A 19,990-nucleotide genomic window follows, 5' to 3' on the forward strand; every position below is an offset into this window, starting at 1 on the left:
AGCACTAGGACGCCGCGAGCGGCGGGCTTGGGCACCGTGGTGGAGAGAGTCCACCAGAGCACACAGATGGACAAGGGGCAGCAACCCAGTGGAGGATGCATGGTGGACTTCCATACACAGGGCGAGGGTAAATCCATATGTTCACCAGAAGTCACAGCCCTACAGGTTTGCGCCTCCCGCAGGCCCTGGGGACTGTGTGTGCTGTCTCTGCTGCTGCGGACAGCCCCCCTCCACTTCTTGGCCACCTGAATCCCTGCCAGTCATCCAAGGCCCAGGTTCAATAGTCCCCCTCCGACCCCGTGGCCTCCTCTTTTCTCCTGTCCCTTCCCACAGGCCACAAGCACCACTGCAATGCCTAAAGGTTTAGGAGCAAGTCCTAAATGATGAGCTCGTTTCCCCTCGGAGAGCTGAGCAGTCGTGGTCAAGGGTGTCTAAAGGTGGGCAGGCCGGCTGCCCCGCAAGCACGTCGGCATACACGGGCCGGGCTTTGCTCTCCTGCAAAGAGACCGATGCCTGTATTTGCTGGCTCGAGCTCCAGAAAGTACTATGGTGGCTTCAACAACAGAGATGTGCTTTCCCTCGGTTCTGGACGCCAGAAGTCCCAGCTCAAAGTGTGGGCAGGACCGGTTCCTTCTGAGGGCCTCAAGGGGGAAGGATCTGTTCTGTTTGTGTCCCCACTGGAGATTCCAAAGCTTCTCACGGAGAGGGAGGCTGGGCACAGCGTGTTCCCATGGGGTATTCCTCCTATGCCCGTCCAAATTCCTCTTCTTGTAAGGACACCAGGCTTATGGGAATAGAGCCCACCCTAATGACCTCATTTTAACTTAATTACCTCTGTAAAGACCCTATCTCTGAATGCAGTCAAACATGAGGTACTAGGATTAGGATTTGATATGAATCTGGGGTGGGGGGACGCCGTTCAGCCTGTGACAAAGCCTGGGGCTGAGCTTTGGGGATGGGGGTGACTAAAGCACTCTCTTGGCCCTGGAACGCCACGGCCTGCTGGCGGCAACGGCGGGCAGGGCACAGCGTGGGTGTGGGAGGTGAACTGCGGGGTCCCCCACTCACCCACTCTCTCCTTGCTCCTTCCAGCTCCGATGCAGAGCCAGACTGCCCCGGCACCAAGGCCTCCAGTGCGCGGCCCTGTGAGGAGAGACCCTGGCAGCCAGGACCCCGGCCCCTCCCGGAGCCCCTCACTAGGCACAGCTCCCTGAGGGAGGCCCCGGCCAGGGGAGGCTCTCCCCAGAGCTCCGAGGAGCCCCACGCCGTGCACGGTGAGCAGAGTTTGCCCCCGTGGGAGACAGGCTTGCTGGATCCTGGGACATGGGGAGGGACGTGCTGGATCCAGAGACTCTCCATGGCCAGTTTTTCCTGGAGGAGGATCGGGTGACGGGTCCAGCCCTCAGGCTCAGAGGCAGCGGGGCTGGGGCATTAGGGGGGTGAGGGCCCTGCACCCAGGCCCAGCCTCCTTCTCTGTGAGAAACTTTGGAATCTCAAGTGGGTATGCGGCAGAGGGGCCTGATGGCTGCGTGTCCCAGGCTGCAGGATAAGGGGGCCTATCCAGAGATAAGGACCCTCTTGCCTGAGCAGTCTCCTCTTTGAACAGGTCCTTAGGGGCCCGTTGGGCATTCCATGGCCCACTAGGGAAGGATGTGGCTTAGCTCTGTGGGCAGCACAGTCCCCCCGGGGCCACCCGGGAGCAGCACAGGGAGCTTGGGGCATGTGGACTGCCCTGAAACTTTACCTACCCAGTAATAAAGACACTTTGACTAAGCACGTGTGACGGCTGAGGGTTTTCCCATTCGTGGCCCCGTTTCATCCTCAGGACAGCCCCGGGGGGTAAAGCAACTCACCCTTTTATTGGTGAGCAAGCAGAGGTCCCACAGCTAGTGAGCCGAGTGGCCGGGCCCAGTGCCTCCACCCCCTAGAAGGCAGGCGTCTCTAGCAGCGCAGCTGATTTTTAATAAAGGCGGCCTTCAGTTGAATGTTTTGATTCGGTCAACAGCAGCTTGTGACCTCGGGGTGGGATATTGGCGAACAGAAAGTTGCCACCTGCAGTACCAGCAGCCTTGGCTGCCCCCCGGATGGCCCATGCTAGGCTTGTCCTGCACATCCCTCTGGTGGCCGAGAGCAGAAGTTCCACCCGAATCTAGAAGCAATCTCACAAGGGTAGGCTTCGCTGGAAAACCAGGGCTGGGGCCCGCCTCCAGGAAACTCTGGATTTACCCTTCCCTGTGAGCCTTTTTAAAAAAGGACAATTGTCATTAGAATGTATTTGCTAAATGCCATTGTGGTGGCCTCCAGAAACACTCAGCATAGGCGGCCAAGGGGACACTGCACTGTGCCCAGCTGGGGGCAGCCTGCCTCCGTCTCCCTCGGCTCCAGCCTCCTCGTGTATAGATGCGAAGCCTGCCTGCCTTTCATCCCTTCCCTCCATTTCTCTTCCCTCCTCGATTGCCAGGGGATTTTAGGCAATTTACAAGAAAGACAAAATTCTGTGTGTCTTATCTGTAAAAGTTTAAATTCTCAAGATCAAAGATTAACAAAACCAGTTTAGGAGGTAGAGGCCCTAGAGAGAGGCAGACCGGGATATCCCAAACAATTGCTCCAGTGGGATCATAAATTTGATCCCAAGTTTTCTGGCAGTCAGCATTCAAAAGGAAGCATAATTATTATCCTCATTGTTCATGAGAAAAACAACATATTGGTTTGGGGCAAGTTTCAGAGCTGGTGTCACTTTTCCTAGTGCTTCACGCTGTAGGAATTGTCCAGCTCGTGTCCAATAGATGGCCCTGAGGGATGCACAAGTTCGTATCTTGAGCAAGGCTGTCCGGTGCAGCATCCCTGGGTGTGGCAAGTGAGGGCATGGCAATAAAATGCGACTCAGCAAGCGCAGTTGTTCTGGGGGGATAGGGCTGGGTCAACACGACAAGGCCGTGTGGCCAAACAAGGTATTTGGTTTCTGACACTCCGGCTTTTTTTTTTTTTTTTTTTTTAAGATTTTATTTATTTATTCATGAGAGACACACAGAGAGAGGCAGAGACCCAGGCAGAGGGAGAAGCAGGCTCCATGCAGGGAGCCTGACGTGGGACTCGATCCCAGGACTCAGGGATCATGCCCTGAGCCGAAAGCAGACGCTCAACCACTGAGCCCCCCAGGTGTCCCACTGACACTCCAGTTTAATACCAGGATAAAATACAGAGTAGACAGAGAAGTAGATAAACTGTGTGACTTTCAAGCAATCTTTTATTGATTTCACGTCCATGTGTCACATGTTTGATCGACGCTAGACAGACCACGTTTACGGTTAAAAGCTCTGGTACCCTCTAAGCATCGTCTTATGTTGCTGGGTAGGGTAAGTCCGTGACTTGACCAGACCACGTAGGGTTGAGATCATGTTGTGCGTGTTAATGGAGCTTCATTCATCACAACTTTCACTTGGATAAATGGCTAGGAGCTGAGCCGAGGGAATGCCAGGCAAGGCCAGGATACTGCTTGAAGACCTCTGGTTGGCTCACCCATGCTCATCCTGTGGTGTTTATAATTGCCAAAGGGGGAAATGACCAAAACTCATCAACAGGTGAATGGATAAACAAGTTGTGCCATATAATGGAATGTTATTCAGTGTTAAAAAGGAAGAAAACTCTGACACATGCTACAATATGGGTGAGCCTTGAAGTCATTATGCTTTGTAAAGTAAGCCAGACACAAAGGAACAGATAGGACATGATTCCATGTCTATGCAGTACCTAGAATAGTCAAATTTATAGAAAGAGAAAGTTGAATGTGATGACGGGGGTGGTGGTAGGAGTGTGGGGAATTACTGATTCATGGGTACAGAGTTTCAGTTTGGGATGAAGAAGAAGTTCTGGAGGTGGATGGTGGTGATGGCTGTACAACAGTAAGAATGTACTTAATACCACTGAGCTGGACTCTTTTTTTTTAAGATTTTATTTATTTATTCATGAGAGACAGAGAGAGAGAGGCAGAGACACAGGCAGAGGGAGAAGCAGGCTCCATGCAGGGAGCCTGACGCGGGACTTGACATTGGGTCTCCAGGATCATGCCCTGGACTGAAGGCGGCACTAAACCGCTGAGCCACCAGGGCTGCCCTGAGCTGGACTCTTTAAAGTGGTTAAGATGGTCACGTTCATGTTACATAATATTTTACCACAATTTAGGGAAGGACTTCTGGGACTACTTTGCTTGGCTCATCTAGGTATCTATTGTATCCTCAAAGTTCTTTAGCATAGAGCATGCCCAAGATGATGGCCTGAAATAGAATTTAAGCTCTGTGTTATTGAGGCTCAGTAGAAAGGGCTCAGTAATGCTCCCCTAAAACGCCTAGTTCAGTGGTTCTTTAAAATCTTGTTTAAAAGGAAGCTGCCCAGGTTCCTACCTGCAGAGATTCAGATTCAGTGGGTCTAGCGTGGAGCCAAGTATCTGCATTTCTTGGAAGCGCCCTAATTGCTTCCATGCAGGAGGGCCACATCTCACACTTTGGGGAATCACAGAAAAGGAGCTTCTAAGAGGGCCTGTCTGGATAAGTGTGTTATAAAATGCACACCTAAATAATTAAATGAGTCAATCAACTGTGTTGGGTTTTAGGGCATAAACCAGTTAGAGCTGGGGGTGTGGAGTGTAGACTGCCCCATATTATTCTGATTTAGAAAAATCGGTATTTTTCCTTTTTTTTTTTCTGGCAATAATTTGACAACTGGATGGTCCAGTGACCTCTGGAGAATACTGCTAGTTTGTAACAATTAAATGGTATCATTAGCACCATATGGTAAAATACTTACCCTTATTCCTTTTGTAGCAAGTCATGCACTAAGATCTCCAAAAGTGCTCCCTTAAAATAAATATAAATAAAATATAAGCCGAAAGGAAGGGAGCCAGGCTTGCTTGATGCTGCTCAAAATGACTGGATCAAATCATTGCTACCCACCCTGTTGTTCCTATTGTGGTAAAAATGTGTGCATGTGTGTCCTATAAACACCAGGGATGGAAAATTGCTTATGAATTTTAGCCATTTTTAATAAGTTCTACTCCACAAAGAGAAAAGGCAGAGGAGGAGCAATAAGGCTTTAAGCAGTCTTCTAGGTTTGTGGCGAAAATTCTCCAGTAGCTGTTGGAAAGGATAGTGTTGGTCAGCAGGAGGTATCTGCCCTGGAGGCCTGCTTGCCCCTGCTGCAGACCCCGCCCTGTGCCTGAGGGAGGAACAGGCCTAAGCTGGGGGGTGGGAGATGAGGAGGCTGTGCCCCCAGCCATCTGCACAGGCTCCCCCTCAAACCCATGGACTTGAGATGACAGCAGACCTTTGGGACAGGGAACCCTCCAGCTGGAACAGGTTCACATCGTCTCCAGGTGCAATAGGGGAAGGAGGAGAGTTGAGGATCTAAGGAGCTGGATGATCTTGTCCCAAGGAAGAGAAGCCCCCAGAAGAGGCTGCCACCTGCACCCCACAGCCTGGCTGATGAGAGCTGATGCCCACTTCTAAGCACTGGCACGGTGTGGATTCCAGGCCTTCCTACCGAAAGAGAGGGCTAGGCCTTGGCTTCAGACCTCCCCTACCCCATTCTCCCACACCCACGTGACTCCTGGGGCCTTCTTTCCTTCCACGCCCCCTAGTCCCACCTGTATGTGCATTCAGGTGTGCGTGTGGTGCCCCATTCTTCATCCTGGGTATGAGGGAACCACCACAGGGACGCGGAGCCTGAGGCCATATCTGAGGGCCCAGTGTGGGAATGCGGTGCAGTAGCATCTCTCACACCCTAAATGGCAGAGACCACCTTCTTTTGCATGTGATGTTCATCTTGCTCAGCTAATTCTCAAGACCCACTGGGTGGAGGGTGTTCAGTACACAGTCCACAGAATCCTGGTTCCTGAAGGGTTTGGGAGGCTCTGTGGGGGGATGGGGAAGTAGAACTTTCTGCAGCTTCTAGGCTTCAATGAGAGCAGCTCAGGTTTATCTACTACATATATGGGACATTGATGTCAGACCTGCTTTGAAGAATTGCTCTGCTAAAAACGAGCAAACGGGTGTGCCCGAATGCGTGTGTGTGTATATGTGTGCACACACATTACATTAATTATGGACGAGTTAGAATGATGGCTCATAATTTGAACGATTTCCTGCATGATGGCAATACCTGTCCCAAGCAGAGTCTCAATACATATTCAATGAATGAGCGAATGAAAAACTGGAGGTGTGCGTCGTAGGGACCTGAAGATGCAGTCTGGGAAAGGAGGGGGCTTGGTCAATTTTTTTTTTAATTTTTAAAGACTTTTATTTATTTATTCATGAGAGACACACTCAGAGAGAGAGGCAGAGACACAGGCAGAGGGAGAAGCAGGCTCCATGCAGGGAGCCCGACGTGGGACTCAATCAGGGGTCTCCAGGATCAGGCCCTGGGCCAAAGGCAGGCGCTAAACCGCTGAGCCACCCGGGCTGCCCCAGTCAATTATTATTATTAGTCTATAAACTGCCAGAGAAGAAAACCCCATGTTTATTCTGTAAGTTTAACAGACTCTTCCTCCCTCCCCATCTCCCCTGCCCCTTTCTTTTTTCCACCCCAGCTCTGCAACGGGCCAGTAGCTTCCAGTCTCCAATTCCCAGCAAATACCAGAGCTGGAGGAGAACATTCCAGTCAAGTGAGTCACGAGCTCTCTGGGAGTGGGCAGGGAGGGGCGTGGGCAGTGTCCTCTGGTCAATTCTCAGGGGCAGCTGTTCTCATTCCATGCATGTCCTCTCTGACCTGGCCCCCTGGATGTGAGGGGCAAGGAAAGAGGAAGCATTTTCCAAGGATTTGGGACCTTTCTCTCTCCTTCAGCTCCCCAGTCTGGAATCACCACAGTTGCACCGGGAAGGGGTCTTAGCAATCACTGGCTCCAAGCTTTTTGAGACACAGAGGAGGAAACTGAGACCCCGAGCCTCTATGTGTTTTCATTCTGTGCACTGGGGTTGGCTTGGGGGCATCAGCCTAACGACCTCCTGCAATCACGGGCAAAGCCAAGAAGGAAGCTGCACCCACTCCCACTCATCACCCATCCCTACAGCGGACGCCAAGGCATCCGGCCCCCACGAGGGGGCGCAGGAACCACGCACACAGATGCACAGCATCCCGGGCGAACCACATTCTCATTCTCGGTGCTGCCCCCACTACACGGCAGGCATCCCCTCCCGGGCCCTGAGAGAGGGGCAGGGACTCTTAATCCATCTCCAAGTCCACATTCTGCCTCCCCCGGCCCCTGCGCTCTCTGGGCTTTGTTCTGGGAGAGGTGAACCCAGGAAAGCCTTGGGTTAGACAAGAGTTTCTAAAAAGAGCCATTGTTGAAGTTGGAACAGAGCGCTAGTTAGCTGGTTCCTTCCCTCTGAGTCAACACCGACTCCTGGCCCATGAGTCATTCTCCCAGCAACCCTCAGACTTGGGGCTCCCCCTTCCTTGGGTGAGGCTGGGGTAATGGGTGCCTCTGGGGCTGGATCACAGATGGACACCAGCAGGCCACTTCACCTGGGGCACCCTGCAACGACTCTGGAATCATCTTGCAGTCCCAGCCAGTGAAGGCGATGAGAAAAGGGAATTAATGTTTACTGAAGGCCTGGGTCACTTTATTTCTCCATCCCCCAGCCCCTCCCCAGATCACAGGAATTCTGCTTCTACGAGATGGGGAGCCCATTTGGGTACAAATTCCACCAGGGCTTCCAGCTGACTTCACTGAGCGCCACGGGTGCAAGGGGCTTTGCCTTGTCCTCGAGAAGTTCCCAGGCTGGGGTGCAAGCAACGAGTCTGATGGGTGGGGGGCTCCTAGCAGGTTAGGGGATGCTGGAGGGGGGCAGCAGAGACAGAGACAGAGGACTGTTAACTGGGCAGCAGGGTTTCGGGATGGACCTGAAGACCTTGGCGAGTGTGGTTATCCCAGCTGTTGGTCCTCAAGTCTATATAAAAGCTGGTTTGAGGGAAGGCCTTAAGTTGGGGTCACTTCTATGGACCTGGCCCAGAGGAGGCGTCCAGTCATTGCTTGCTGAGTGAATGAGTAAATAAGTGAACAAATGAACACATGAACCAAGTGCAGCAACAAATGGAGCCCCTGGGGTCAGCCTGTGCAGGCTGCTGCCCCTAGAGGGTGCTCTGAGACTTTGGGAGATTTGAGCATCGCCTAAACTCCCAATTCTGGGAAGCTGCACCCTGGAATCCCAGTCATCACAAAAGTCCTCACAGCCATCTTTTTGGTCATCTTCATTTTACCCAAGAGGAAACCCCGGTGGGCAACACTGGTCCTGTTGTAGGGGACGGAACCCAGGGCACCATCCCCTCTGTCCGTTCCCTGCTCGGTCAAGGCTGGTTCTGGCCCCTGTGCCAGGTGGGAAGACAGGGGGAGCTGCGTGAGTGCCCTCATCACCCTCCCCGCTGACCAGAGTCACCACGGTGACCTCTAGAACCAAGAGGAGAGGTCACCGCCAGAGGCCAGAGAAGAGGCAGCTGAGCCAAAGGAGGCTGGGGGGCTGTAACCTGGGCCGCTCTGCTCATCAGGCCCTTTGCATGCCGGGACCAGGACCGGGGCCCCTGCAGAGGGCCCGGCAGCCCGGCTGGACCATGCCAGGTGCTCAAGGAAGACAAGAGAGAACCTGCAGAGGAGGATCTGAGTTGATGAATGAGGAATCCCTGGGCCTGCAAGTTAGAGAAATCCTGGCCAGGGGAGCCGTATGCAGCCCCCTCTGGAACAGGTCAACAGTTCGGCAGTGTCTTTATGGGCCACAACTTGTGTGCGTGGGAGGAAGAGCGGGGTTAGAGCTAATATTTAGCTGGCATGCAGCATTTACTTTGCATTCTCCACCGGGCACCCCTTTTATTCCATTTTATTCCTTTAGCCGCCCCGTGAAGCAAAGCTAGACATCCCAGTTTTCACGTGTGGAAAGTGCCAGGCCGCTGGGCAGGAAGGACGTGGGGTACCGGGTTCCCCTTTGCCATCCTCTGAGGGAACCCAAAGACATCGGCCACCTCAGGCGGGTGAGATCTTGTCACCTGGCGGCTTAGCTGTGGCCTTCCCTTCCCAGTGGCAGCTTGACTGGCAGGAGTCCCCTCAAGCTTTGCCTGGGTTGTCCTCAAGTCAGTGCATGAGGAACATGTGTGCAGAGAGGCCTCACTGGTGGCCGCGGCAGGGGTGGGGGTTGGGGGGGCAGGGATTAGGGAAAGGAGAGAGGGAGAGCCCCTGGGTCATGCCCTTGTGAACCCCAAGGCTTTCCTATCAGGTGTGGTTCCCAAGGTGTCCCTGGCTCTGTGTCAGAAGGTTCTGGAGAGCTCTCGGGAGAACAAAGGAGTCTGTTGAGCGGAGGGGACTCTGAGAGGAGCCGAGGAGCTTGTTCAGGAGGTAGCAGAGGGAAGAGAATGAGGGGGCAAGGAAGAGGGGGAGGAGGAATCTGGCAGGAATTTGGCAAGCCGAGGACAGGAAGCAAGGCAACAACTGACTCACAGCATTTGCCTTTTTAGGCTCGAACCATCTAATTGTGGGCTGCAATGGGGCTTTGGGTGACAGGCCGGCCAGCCGCCTCCCCCGCAGCGGCTCCTGGCAGCCCGGGGCCTTCTCCCAGCAGCTCCTCCCTGCCACCCTCGGATCCCTGCCCCGGAGTCCTCTTTTCCCCCAGAAGCATTCTGGAGGGCGTCCCTTTGGAAGCCTGCTGAACGTGTGCGTGTGGCGGCCGCGTTTACAGAGCCTGGGACTGGCATACGTGCTCTGACACACTTGCATGTGTGTACGAGGAAAGCAGGACAGAACCCTGAGGACCCCCCACCTGTGCATGCAAATGGGTCTTGAAGGAACTCTTTTTTAGGGGCATGGGTTTGGCCTGGCCTGTATGGGTTCCAGAGGAGGAGCGCCTCTCACCCAAAGCTTTAGGGGAAACCGAGGCCAGGGGATTGGATTGAGTTAGGAAGTGAGGTAATAATGTCTGAAGGCCACACCTTGGAGGGCAATCGGAATGGGTCAGCTGAGCGGCCGCCAGCAGGGAGCCTGACGGGAGTGGGTAGAGGGACACTGGTCCTGGGAGGTGACTGGGGGAGAGCCTCGTTTGCTGGGAGGGCTCACAGGAGAACGAGCTGGGCCGACGCGTCAGACACCAAGTGGACAACCCAGAAACGGAGTGTGGCCGCGCTGGGATGGCCACTGCAGAAGCAAAGCTCTTGAGATTTTAGATTTAAGGTTACTTAGAGGGCGTGCGGGCACACGTACACATGCGTGTGTGCACTCCGGAGAGGGAGCTTGATCTCACGGGCTACAACTGCCACGGTTCTGTGGTTACCACACCAATCGACTCCGGCTCCCAGATGCAGAGCTAGGCCCGTTCTCAGGGCCCCAGCCACCCAGCCCTTCCTCGCGGGGCTCTGCGCGCACACACGCTGCATCTCGCTTGCTCCCTGACCAACAGGAGCTTGGCACGAACCCCACTCCATATGCTTCCAATGATTTGATGCTCATTATAACCTCCCCGGCTAGTGTTCTTTTAAGATCTCAAACTAACCACCTGAGAGCCCCTGGGCGCCCATGTGAGAGGGAGGAGCCCGAGTCATTAGCGGTGACTGGCTACCCTGCCCACGCCCACGCCTAACAGTCCAGCGTCTCGGGGGAAGTCCAGGCCTCAGGTGGTTTATTGACTAAGTGACTTAACACAGCCCAGACCCCAACCACAATGGCTTTAGGGGGAACTTCGTCCATTTCCAAGAGACACCCTGGAGACTCCCTGTTTCATCTCCTGGGAACATCCTCACAAAGTGGGAAGGGCAGTGGTTCTTAGACAACTCATCCTAGGACCTCCATCCCCCCACAGGAGGCCGCCACTCCTGCACCTGTTTCTCCTAAAGTCAAACTCTGGGCACCAGGGCCTCTGAGTCAGTCTCCAACCCCATCCTCCCTCTGACTCTATTTATCGAGTTGGAGCTTCCCTTTACGCCTCTTTTCATACAATATAAGGTAATGACAGCGCTGTAATGGAGAGTATGTTCTTTCCTTGGTAGATTCGACGCCAGTGAACAACCAAAGAACTCTGCCACCTTCCAAGGAACCTTCAGAGGCCCCGCTTTCTTCTTCCTCACTGTCTTCCCCCTCATCTTCCCCACCATCTTTTTCTTCAGCCACTCTCCCGGGGAACTCTCCGGATGGCTTCTCCCTACCTCAGGTAAATGCACTTTGGGACCCTGTGCAGCTGTGAGGAAGGGGATCTGCTCCTGCTCCACCCACTCCCACACTTAACTCTGGAACTTTAGCACTTCTTAGGTCACCCAGGTGCAAAGCCAGGGCCACAAGATGCTCTTTCAAATGTCCACCCAGGCCTTCTTCACTTGTCCCTTTCATGAAAGCTCATCCGTGCTGTTCCTTCTCAGCCAGGCCTGGGGCACAGCCGTCGGTCAGCAGACTTTGTGGGGCACAGACTCTGGGCAGGACTCTGGCATGCAGACATGCTAGGATGTATGCTCTGTCCTTGAGGGCCTGACAGAGGACCTCGGGTTGCCCACAGCTGAGGGAAGCAGACGCAGGCTGAGGCTGCCTTTGGTAGCAGTCGAGGCTCTTGGAAGCACATCCCCCTTGAACAGGAAATGGCATCACTGAAACACTCAGGTTTGGACTTTACCCTTCAGTATGAGTTTACCAAGCCTCTGTTACCTTGGTCCAGGCTCTGGGAAGTGGGGTGCACAAGAACAAAAAAAGCTACGTGCTCTTTCTCCTGCCCTATGACCTGCCCCTCAGGCACAGAGCTCTTGGCAGGGCACGGCCCTTCTAGAATTTCCCTATGTTCTTCCTTTGCCAAGGGCCAAGTTCCTGCATGCTACAAATGGCTACTTTCTCAGTGGTGCAAGGCATGAGTCAGATTGAGATGGGTCATTGGAAAGTCCTAAAGGCATCCTTCTGGCCACCAAGCTCCAGCCCAGGAGGGTAACAGTCTCTCCTAATAATCTCCGAGGAAGAAGCCTTGGTCTCTTGGTTGTTGGAGGAACACACCTATGGGTGGAATATACCCCTTAGCAGGAGCCATGGCTAAGTCATGGGGCATCTGTCCTCCTCTACACATCTGGCCACTCACAGGGGCCAGGCCAGTGTGCCTGGCTGGCCCAGGAGCTTGTCCATGCCTTCGCCTTCCATTCTGGCTTCCTGCCCACCTAATCCAGCACCCAGCAAAGCCTTCATTCAGAGCTGATACAGGGACTCCAGGCAGATCCCAGCAGGTCCCAGGGCATCCACTTAGAACGCAGAGCAGCCCTTTGAAATCATCCTAGCCAGAACTCTTTTAGACTTTGGGTACCGGAGATCTGAAGAGAGGAAGGGAGGGGGGCCATGGGCTGAGATCTGCCTCCCCATATAAATAAATGCTGGGAATTCCTAAATATCCATTCATTTTGCCCATCCTCTCTAGGAGACGGCTGACCACCTGCCCTCACGGGTCTCAAGAGGTCACTCAGGCCTTTCCACTCCAATCTTTCTGAGGCGCGCCAGAGCCAAAGGGGTCCCCAAGGACATGCCTCTGTATCTGCCTCACAACCAAGTGCTGGGGCAGGCAGAGTACTGCGTGGTGAGGCCTGGTGAAGATGGCCCCACCAGCCCCCAGCCCCCCAGCCCTGCCGAGATGGCTTCTGATGGGTGTCCGGAAGCAGAGGCCCCTCTTGGGGACACCAGAAGCCTCCACAAAGACCCACACCCCCCCGGAGGGCAGGACAAGTGCTTGCCAGACCAAGAGCTACCTTGCAGGGCTGAAGAGGACTCAGGAGGAAAGAACATGGGACCCAGAGAGGGAGCAGAGGATGGGTCAGAGCTGTCAGAGGGGAAGAAGCTGGGCTTGAGGAAGTTAGTCCTCACTCCGGAGCAGAAGACAAAGCTGCTGGACTGGGACAACTCCATCCCTGAGAGTGTGAGCCCGGAAGCCAGGGCACCAAATGCAGAGAAGAGCCCTGACAAGGGTAGAGGAGGCCACGTGCTGAAACTGATGAGGCCCTTGCTGCCTCCCCAGACAGCCAGAGAGACCCCGCCAGCCCTGGGAAAGGCTCAGGAGAAGATGGGGATCCCAGCCGAACGGGCTCCACCCAAGTCCCCACTTCGGCTCATAGCGAATGCCATCCGGAGGTCCCTGGAGCCCCTCCTCCCCACCTCGGAAGGTGGGAGGAAAGCCTTTGCCAGGCCGGAAAGTAAGGCCTTGCCCGCCAGCCAGCCCAGCCAGCCGCATGCTTGCACTCGCTCATTCAGCCTTCGCAAAACCAGCTCCAATAAAGACTGCAACCAGCAGTCCCCAGGGAAGGACTCGGCGAGCAGGGCCTCGGCCTTCTTCTCCCTGGGCTCCTCACCTGCCAAGGCTGCCCAGCCCTCATACCCTAGCCCTCCTGACCCCGTCCACCGCACCCACAGCTTGCCCACCCGACCGTCCAAGGTGTTTCCTGCACTCATGTCCCCGCCCTGCCACAAGATAGATGATGTGCCCACACTCCTGGAGAAAGTGAGTTTGCAAGAGACCTTTCCAGATGCTTCTAGGGTTCCAAAGAAAAGAATCTCGCTCTTTTCCTCCCTCAAACTCAAAGACAAATCTTGTGAGAGTTCCCTCCAGGAATCCAAACAAAGAAAGGACCTCCAGGACCTCTTCAGCACCCCCAGGGGGAAAGGGGAGCCCGTGGACAATGCCCTGGCACAGCCTCGCCATAGCACCTGCCTGGGACCGAGGGTCCCTCCTCCTTCTCCAGACAAAGATGCAAGTAAGTGGCTCTTTGCTAACCAAAGTCTGCAGTTCATGCTGGGCAGTTAGTCATTCTTACTCACAACAGGCATCTTTCACTTTCTCCTTCTTCCCAAATTAGATTCTGACCAAAGTAGGAAAAGTTGAATTTGAAAAATTAAGAAAAAAAGTTGAGATTATGCTATAGAGAGTTTTGAAAAAGACAAAGAATCAACCATGATCTCACCACTTTCCCACTCATTATCCGTGTATGGTAACTTTTACTAAACTTTACCCCCAAAATTGTATTTTTTAAAATCAGTATACCACAGCTATTATGACAATTAGTGCATAGTTTACATAAATGCAATTTGATGGCAGTAGACTATTATATCTAGTGGATACATTATTTCATTAAGTAAATATTTTTTATTTAGAAAACAACTGTTTTATTGATGTATAGATATGTGTATATAAATTATGCATATGAATATATTTTACATATGATATTGAATGAACATTTTTATGCATATAGGTATTTCTTTCCTTTGAATTATTTTTTTAAAGATAGGTTCTAAGAAATGAGCTTACTGGATTAAAGATGCAAATATTTTTAAGATTCTTAATTTGCACTAACAAATTGTTTCTTAACAATATACAGATAAAGGGTACATGGGAGTTTTCTGTGTTATTTCTTACAGCTGCATGTTATAAATTTGAGTTAAGTGTAGAGAAAGGTACCAGTTTATATTCCACCACTAATGTATGAAATATCTTTTTCACCATACTGTCACCTGTTAGCACCATATTTATTGTTAAATATTGCTATTTTACTAGTCAAAAAATGATTCCTCTTTTAAGCTTGTGTTTTCTTATTTACTGTTTAAACACACTTATATATTTGGTTACCACCGGAAACTTAGGCTTTTTTATATTTAAATCTGATTGTAATTTTTAAATATTATTGGATTAATTAATATAACAAAGAATTGGAATAATTCAACAACACAGAAATATCTTTAAAAAAAATAGTAATGTCTATTCTCTGCCCTCTCTCCTCTTTGCCAGAGTTTTAATATATATCCTTAGAGACAGTTTAGTTAAAGACTCACATGATTTATTTTGCTGTTGATACTCATTTTATGGCTCTAAACAAACTGTGGTTCTCCTATCCTTATTTTTTTCGTAAATATTGTATTTATTTATTTGAGACAGTGTGCACGCGCAGGGGGAGGGGCAGAGGAAGACAATCTCAAGCAGATTCCCCGCTGAGCATGGAGCCCAATGATGCAATGTGGAGGCTGGATCCCAGAATCCTGAGATCATGACCTGAGCCAAAGTCAGACATTTACCCCACTGAGCCACCCAGCTGCCCCTCCTATCTCTGTTCTTGAGCAACTTTATTTTTATTTATTTTGTTAGCTTTTTTCTTCTTTACCTTTTACTTTAGACCATTAGTTTTCAAGTAAAAAATTCTTTTCCTTCTTTGGTGCCTTCATCAGAAATCTACATAGGTTTAACAAGAGACTTTTTTTTCAGTCAAGCTCAGGATAAGCACAGACATGCTCAGAGTTTAAGTACACCCTTTAAACCACATTGTAAACTTTAATCTGTTGTGCATTCTTTGATAGACAATACATTCATGTGGTTTAAAATAAAAGGGTACAAAATGCACAAAATAAATAGTCTTATGTCCCTTCCCTGTCCCTGAGCCATCCAGGTCATATCGCTGATGACAGATGTGATCATCAGCTTCTTAGGCATTCTCACAGACAGAAGTCATACATATAAGAGCAAATGTACGTATTATATCATTTCTCTCTCTCTCTCTCTCTTTTCATTAAGGTAGTTTGCTAGCAAATTCTACACACTTCTTATTATACTTTTCTTTTTTTTTGGACATCATTGCATATTAGCACATAAAGAGCTTTATGCTTTATAGCTGCACAGTATTCTGTTGTGTGGATGTGGATTTGGGTAGCCAGTCCCCTATGATGGAAAGTTCATTTCAGATCTTTTGCTATTGCAAACACTGTTACAATAATGAACCGAGAACTTAGGCCATTTGGCATGTGTGGACGTACTAGAAGTGGAAATGCTGGAACAAAGATCTGTGAACCAGAAATTTTGATAGATCCTGACAAATCATCCTCTGTCAAAGTGGTGCTGGTTCAGCCAAATATGAAGACAGTGTTTCCACACTTGCACTAACCATTGTGTTACCCACCTTTTTTTGTTGTTGTTAATCTTTACCAATCTGACAGGTGCTTGAGTATTTTTTCATATGTTAAGTCATCCATATTTCCTTTTCTGTCAGCCATTACTTTTTTCTTTCATCCTGTTTTCTGTGGAAATGTTGGTATTTTTCTTAATCATATGAAGGGACTCTATTAAAAGGGAAATTTAGCCCGTTTCTGTGATAGGAATGACAAATATTTTTTTCCAGCTCTGGCTTGTGTTTAACTTTGCTTATGATGGGTTTTGTCATATAAAATTTTTATTTGTATTTAGTAATTATAAGCAATTTTTCATTTTATGGCTCCTTAGGCTTAGAAACTATATCATAGTTCAGAAAGAGCTTCTTCCAAGTATATAGAAGCATTTTCTTATAGTTTCTCTTAGTCTTATTTGTTTGTTTTAAACTTTTACATTGAAATATTTATATCAAGAAACTATCCAAAGTAAAATGTGAAGTATGGATCCAGTCCCATTTTTGTTTTTGTTTTAAGCTGTCTCCTTGGTTATTCTAAAATAATTTAATGACTAACGCATCTTCTCCACTCTTATGAGATGACATCTTTGTCATGTATCAAATTCCTGCACTTGGACTGATTTCCATACCACCCATAATATTCTGTTGAGTTGTCTGTTATATATCAGTACTATACTGTTTTAATTATTTTACTCTATATATTTATATACCTTTTTAAATGTATGTATGTACCATCAGGTAGGAAGGGCATTCCGTGATTGCTCCTCTTTTTTAAAAATTCCTTGGCTCTTTTTGCTTTTTTGATATTCTATATGAATTTAGCATTAGCCTGTCTATGTACCAAACAAAATCCTATGACTACTTTTACGGGATTAAGTTTACAAACTAACTTGGCAAGAATCCGCGACCCTATGATATGAATTGCCTTCTCATTTGCTGTCTTTTTTGTGCACCTCCCCCGCCAGAATGTTTTAAACTTTACATCTTACAGGTCTTGTGTATTTATTAAGTTTATTGCAATGTATTAGTTTTTATTGCTATTGTAAATAAAATCTTTTGCTCCATCTTCCTACTGTTGTTTGTGTACTGAAATTTATTGATTTCTGTATAGTACTTTTGTACTCATCCATTTTGCTGGATTCTCCTTGTTTGTAAAAGCTTTCCAATGTCTTCTCCAGAGCCCTCCCCAAATATGCAATCATAATGTCTATAAATAATGATAATTTTACCTCCTGTTTAAAAGATGTATACCTCTAATTTATTTTGTTACCTCAGTTTGTTTGGTTTCTAGAATTTCCAGAACAATATTAAATAAAAGTAGTAAGAATGGTTTCCATATGAAATGCCTAGCCTTAATGAGAATGCACCTCATTAAAGAGAATGTTTTCCCATTTAAGCATAATACTGGCTTCTGGGTTGACCAAGATAAATTTAAATCCTCTAAGGAAATTGCCATCAAATCCTATTTTATTGAAAGTATTTTAAATCATGAATGGATGTTGAATTTTATCAAATGTCACTTCAGTAGTCTTTGAGATGATTGTATGATTTTTTCTCATATGATTGAATAATACCATGAATTACATAATAAATTCACTGATATTGAACCATCCTTATATTGCTGAAATGAATACCATTTGGACACAATGTCTTATTATTTTATTATGCTTTTCTGTTCTGTTTGCTAATATGTTTTTTAAGATTTTATTTATTTATTTGAGAGAGAGAGAGAGAGAGAAAGTGCTTGGGAAGGGAAGAAGCAGAGGGGAAGGGATAGGGACAAGCAGACTCTGCGCTGAGCACAGAGCCAGTGCAGGGCTTGATCCCAGGACCCCAAGATCACGATCTGAGCCGAAACCAAGAATAGGATGCCTAACCAACTGAGCCACCAAGCCCCCCTCCACCATTTGCTAATATTTTATTTAAGACTTTTATATCAAATTCATTTGTAAGATTGGCCTTTAGTTCATTTATATCACATATATGTGATTTTTGTACATGCTAATTACATTAAGTGGGGAGAAATGTGTGTTCCTGATATATTTATCATGGAGAACTGTTACATTTATATATAGTAAGAAATAGTATGACTTCCTTGGCTTGGAACACAATGAAAAGGTAAAGAATGGAACTAGGTTAAGACCAGCTCTGGAAATTGTGTCTGGGCCCATCTCACAGAACTTTGTGTTTCTCTCAGGTGTTCTTAGGTCAGTATCCTAAGAATGGAAAGATTTTACCTACCCTATTAGATTAGGCCCATTAGTTTCCTTTTATTTCCTGTCCCTGACCAGCCTATCCACCAATCACAAATACACACAGAAACACACACACACACACACACACACACACATTGAAATTGCTCTCTCTACATTTAACTTGTAGGTATGCTCCTATGCAATAGAGAGAGAAAACAGTATTCTAATTGAAAATGAGAAACTTTCAAAACATATTTGAATGGAAATACCTTGAACTTATGATCACTTGAATAAATTGGCTGAAATTTAATTTTTCTTATTTTCACAATAAAACTTTCTGGGTAAATTAATAGTACATATAAATTTCTCTGGGTCTTTAAATTACTTAGGGGCATAAACTGATTTCAAGCACTTACCAGTGCTGATTTTATACAAACAATTTTAATGCAAATTATTCCAGTATATAATTAAACAAGGAACCTTGAGAACCTCTTTTTTATTTTTGCATAAAATCTTTATTGCAGTGTAAGATATAGACAGTATAATACACAAATATTAAGTACACAACTGCTGAATTTTTACAATGTGTATATTTGTATAAATACCTCTGAGTTCAAGGGCAGCCCGGGTAGCTCAGCGGTTTAGTGCCACCTTCAGCCTAGGGTGTGATCCTGGAGACCTGGGATGGAGTCCCATGTCCGGCTTCCTGCATGGAGCCTGCTTCTCCAGCTGCCTGCTTCTCCCTCTGCCTGTGTCTCTGCCTCTCTCTCTCTCTCTCTCTCTCTCTCTGTGTGTGTGTGTGTGTGTGTGTGTCTCATGAATAAGTAAATAAAGCTTTTAAAAAAATACCTCTGAGATCAAACTATAAAAAAAAAATTAGCAGCACTCACAAGCTTCCATCTTACTTCTTCCCACATATTTGTGACACCCAACAAAAGTGCTTACCATCTGACTTCTATCATCTTGGATTACCTCTACAGTTTTTTGACTTTCTGAACATTGAATCATTCAATATTGTGGCAGGCCGAATTCTCAGAGGGCCCCATGCTTTCTGCCCTGTAGAATCTCGTCCTCCTGATTATGGTGGGAATGTGAACATGATGGATCTCACTCCCGTGATTAGGTTACCGGATTTCGCAAATGTAATTAAGCTCTAAACCAATTGACTTTGAGTTAATCAAAAGGGAGATTATCCTGGGTAGGCCTAACCTAATCGGAGGAGCCCTTAATAAGGATGGGGCCCTTCCTGAAACTCGCAGGGTGAGAAAGATATGATCCTGCTGGCCTGGAAGAAGTACACTGTCCTACTCTGAGAGGCCCCACGGGCAGGAGGCCCCAGATGGACCTCCAGTGTACAGCCAGTGAGAAAATGGGCCCCAACTCTTACCACCACCAGAAGCAGAACTCTACAAACAACCTGAATGAGCTGGAAGGGAACTCTGGGCTGCAGCTGAGACCCCGGAATGGCAGACACCTCAACTCCAGCTTCGTGAGACCCTGAACAGAGGACCCAGTTGAGTCATGCCTGCCTGCACTTCTGGCTTATGCATTGTGAGATAATAAATGGGTCTTGCTGGTGCCAAATCTGAGTTCATTGCTTCCACAACAAAAGAAAATACAAGTCTGTATTGTGCCTGGCTTCTTCTGTTAAAGATTATTGGGGTTGGGGGGATCCCTATAGTTATGTGCAGCAGTGGTTCATTCTTTGTATTGCTACATTTTATTCCCTCGTGTGAATATGCCACAATTTACTTGTGCCTTCTGATGCTGGGCACTTAGGTGTTTTCCATTGCTTTTATTGTGAATGGTGCTGCTATGAGCATTCTTATACCTATCGTTGCTGTTGGCTATTGTCAAAGATAAAGCCAGATGCTATGAAAAGTGTTAAGGAT

General features: G+C 48.5%; 1 protein-coding gene across 8 annotated transcripts in view; it reads left to right on the forward strand.

Annotated features, from left to right (window-relative positions):
* The window catches only part of MICAL2 (microtubule associated monooxygenase, calponin and LIM domain containing 2), a 222,680-nt gene that overhangs the window by 151,587 nt on the left and 51,103 nt on the right, over nucleotides 1-19,990 (forward strand). For all 8 annotated transcript variants that reach the window (XM_025459499.3, XM_049099081.1, XM_049099082.1 and 5 more), the window contains 4 exons: nucleotides 1,093-1,274; nucleotides 6,581-6,655; nucleotides 11,014-11,174; nucleotides 12,408-13,731. In XM_025459499.3, coding sequence (XP_025315284.3) covers nucleotides 1,093-1,274; nucleotides 6,581-6,655; nucleotides 11,014-11,174; nucleotides 12,408-13,731 — 1,742 coding nt within the window. The remainder of the gene's footprint in view (nucleotides 1-1,092; nucleotides 1,275-6,580; nucleotides 6,656-11,013; nucleotides 11,175-12,407; nucleotides 13,732-19,990) is intronic.

This window comes from Canis lupus, chromosome 21 (assembly GCF_003254725.2).
Source record: "Canis lupus dingo isolate Sandy chromosome 21, ASM325472v2, whole genome shotgun sequence".
NCBI classification, from domain to species: domain Eukaryota; kingdom Metazoa; phylum Chordata; class Mammalia; order Carnivora; family Canidae; genus Canis; species Canis lupus.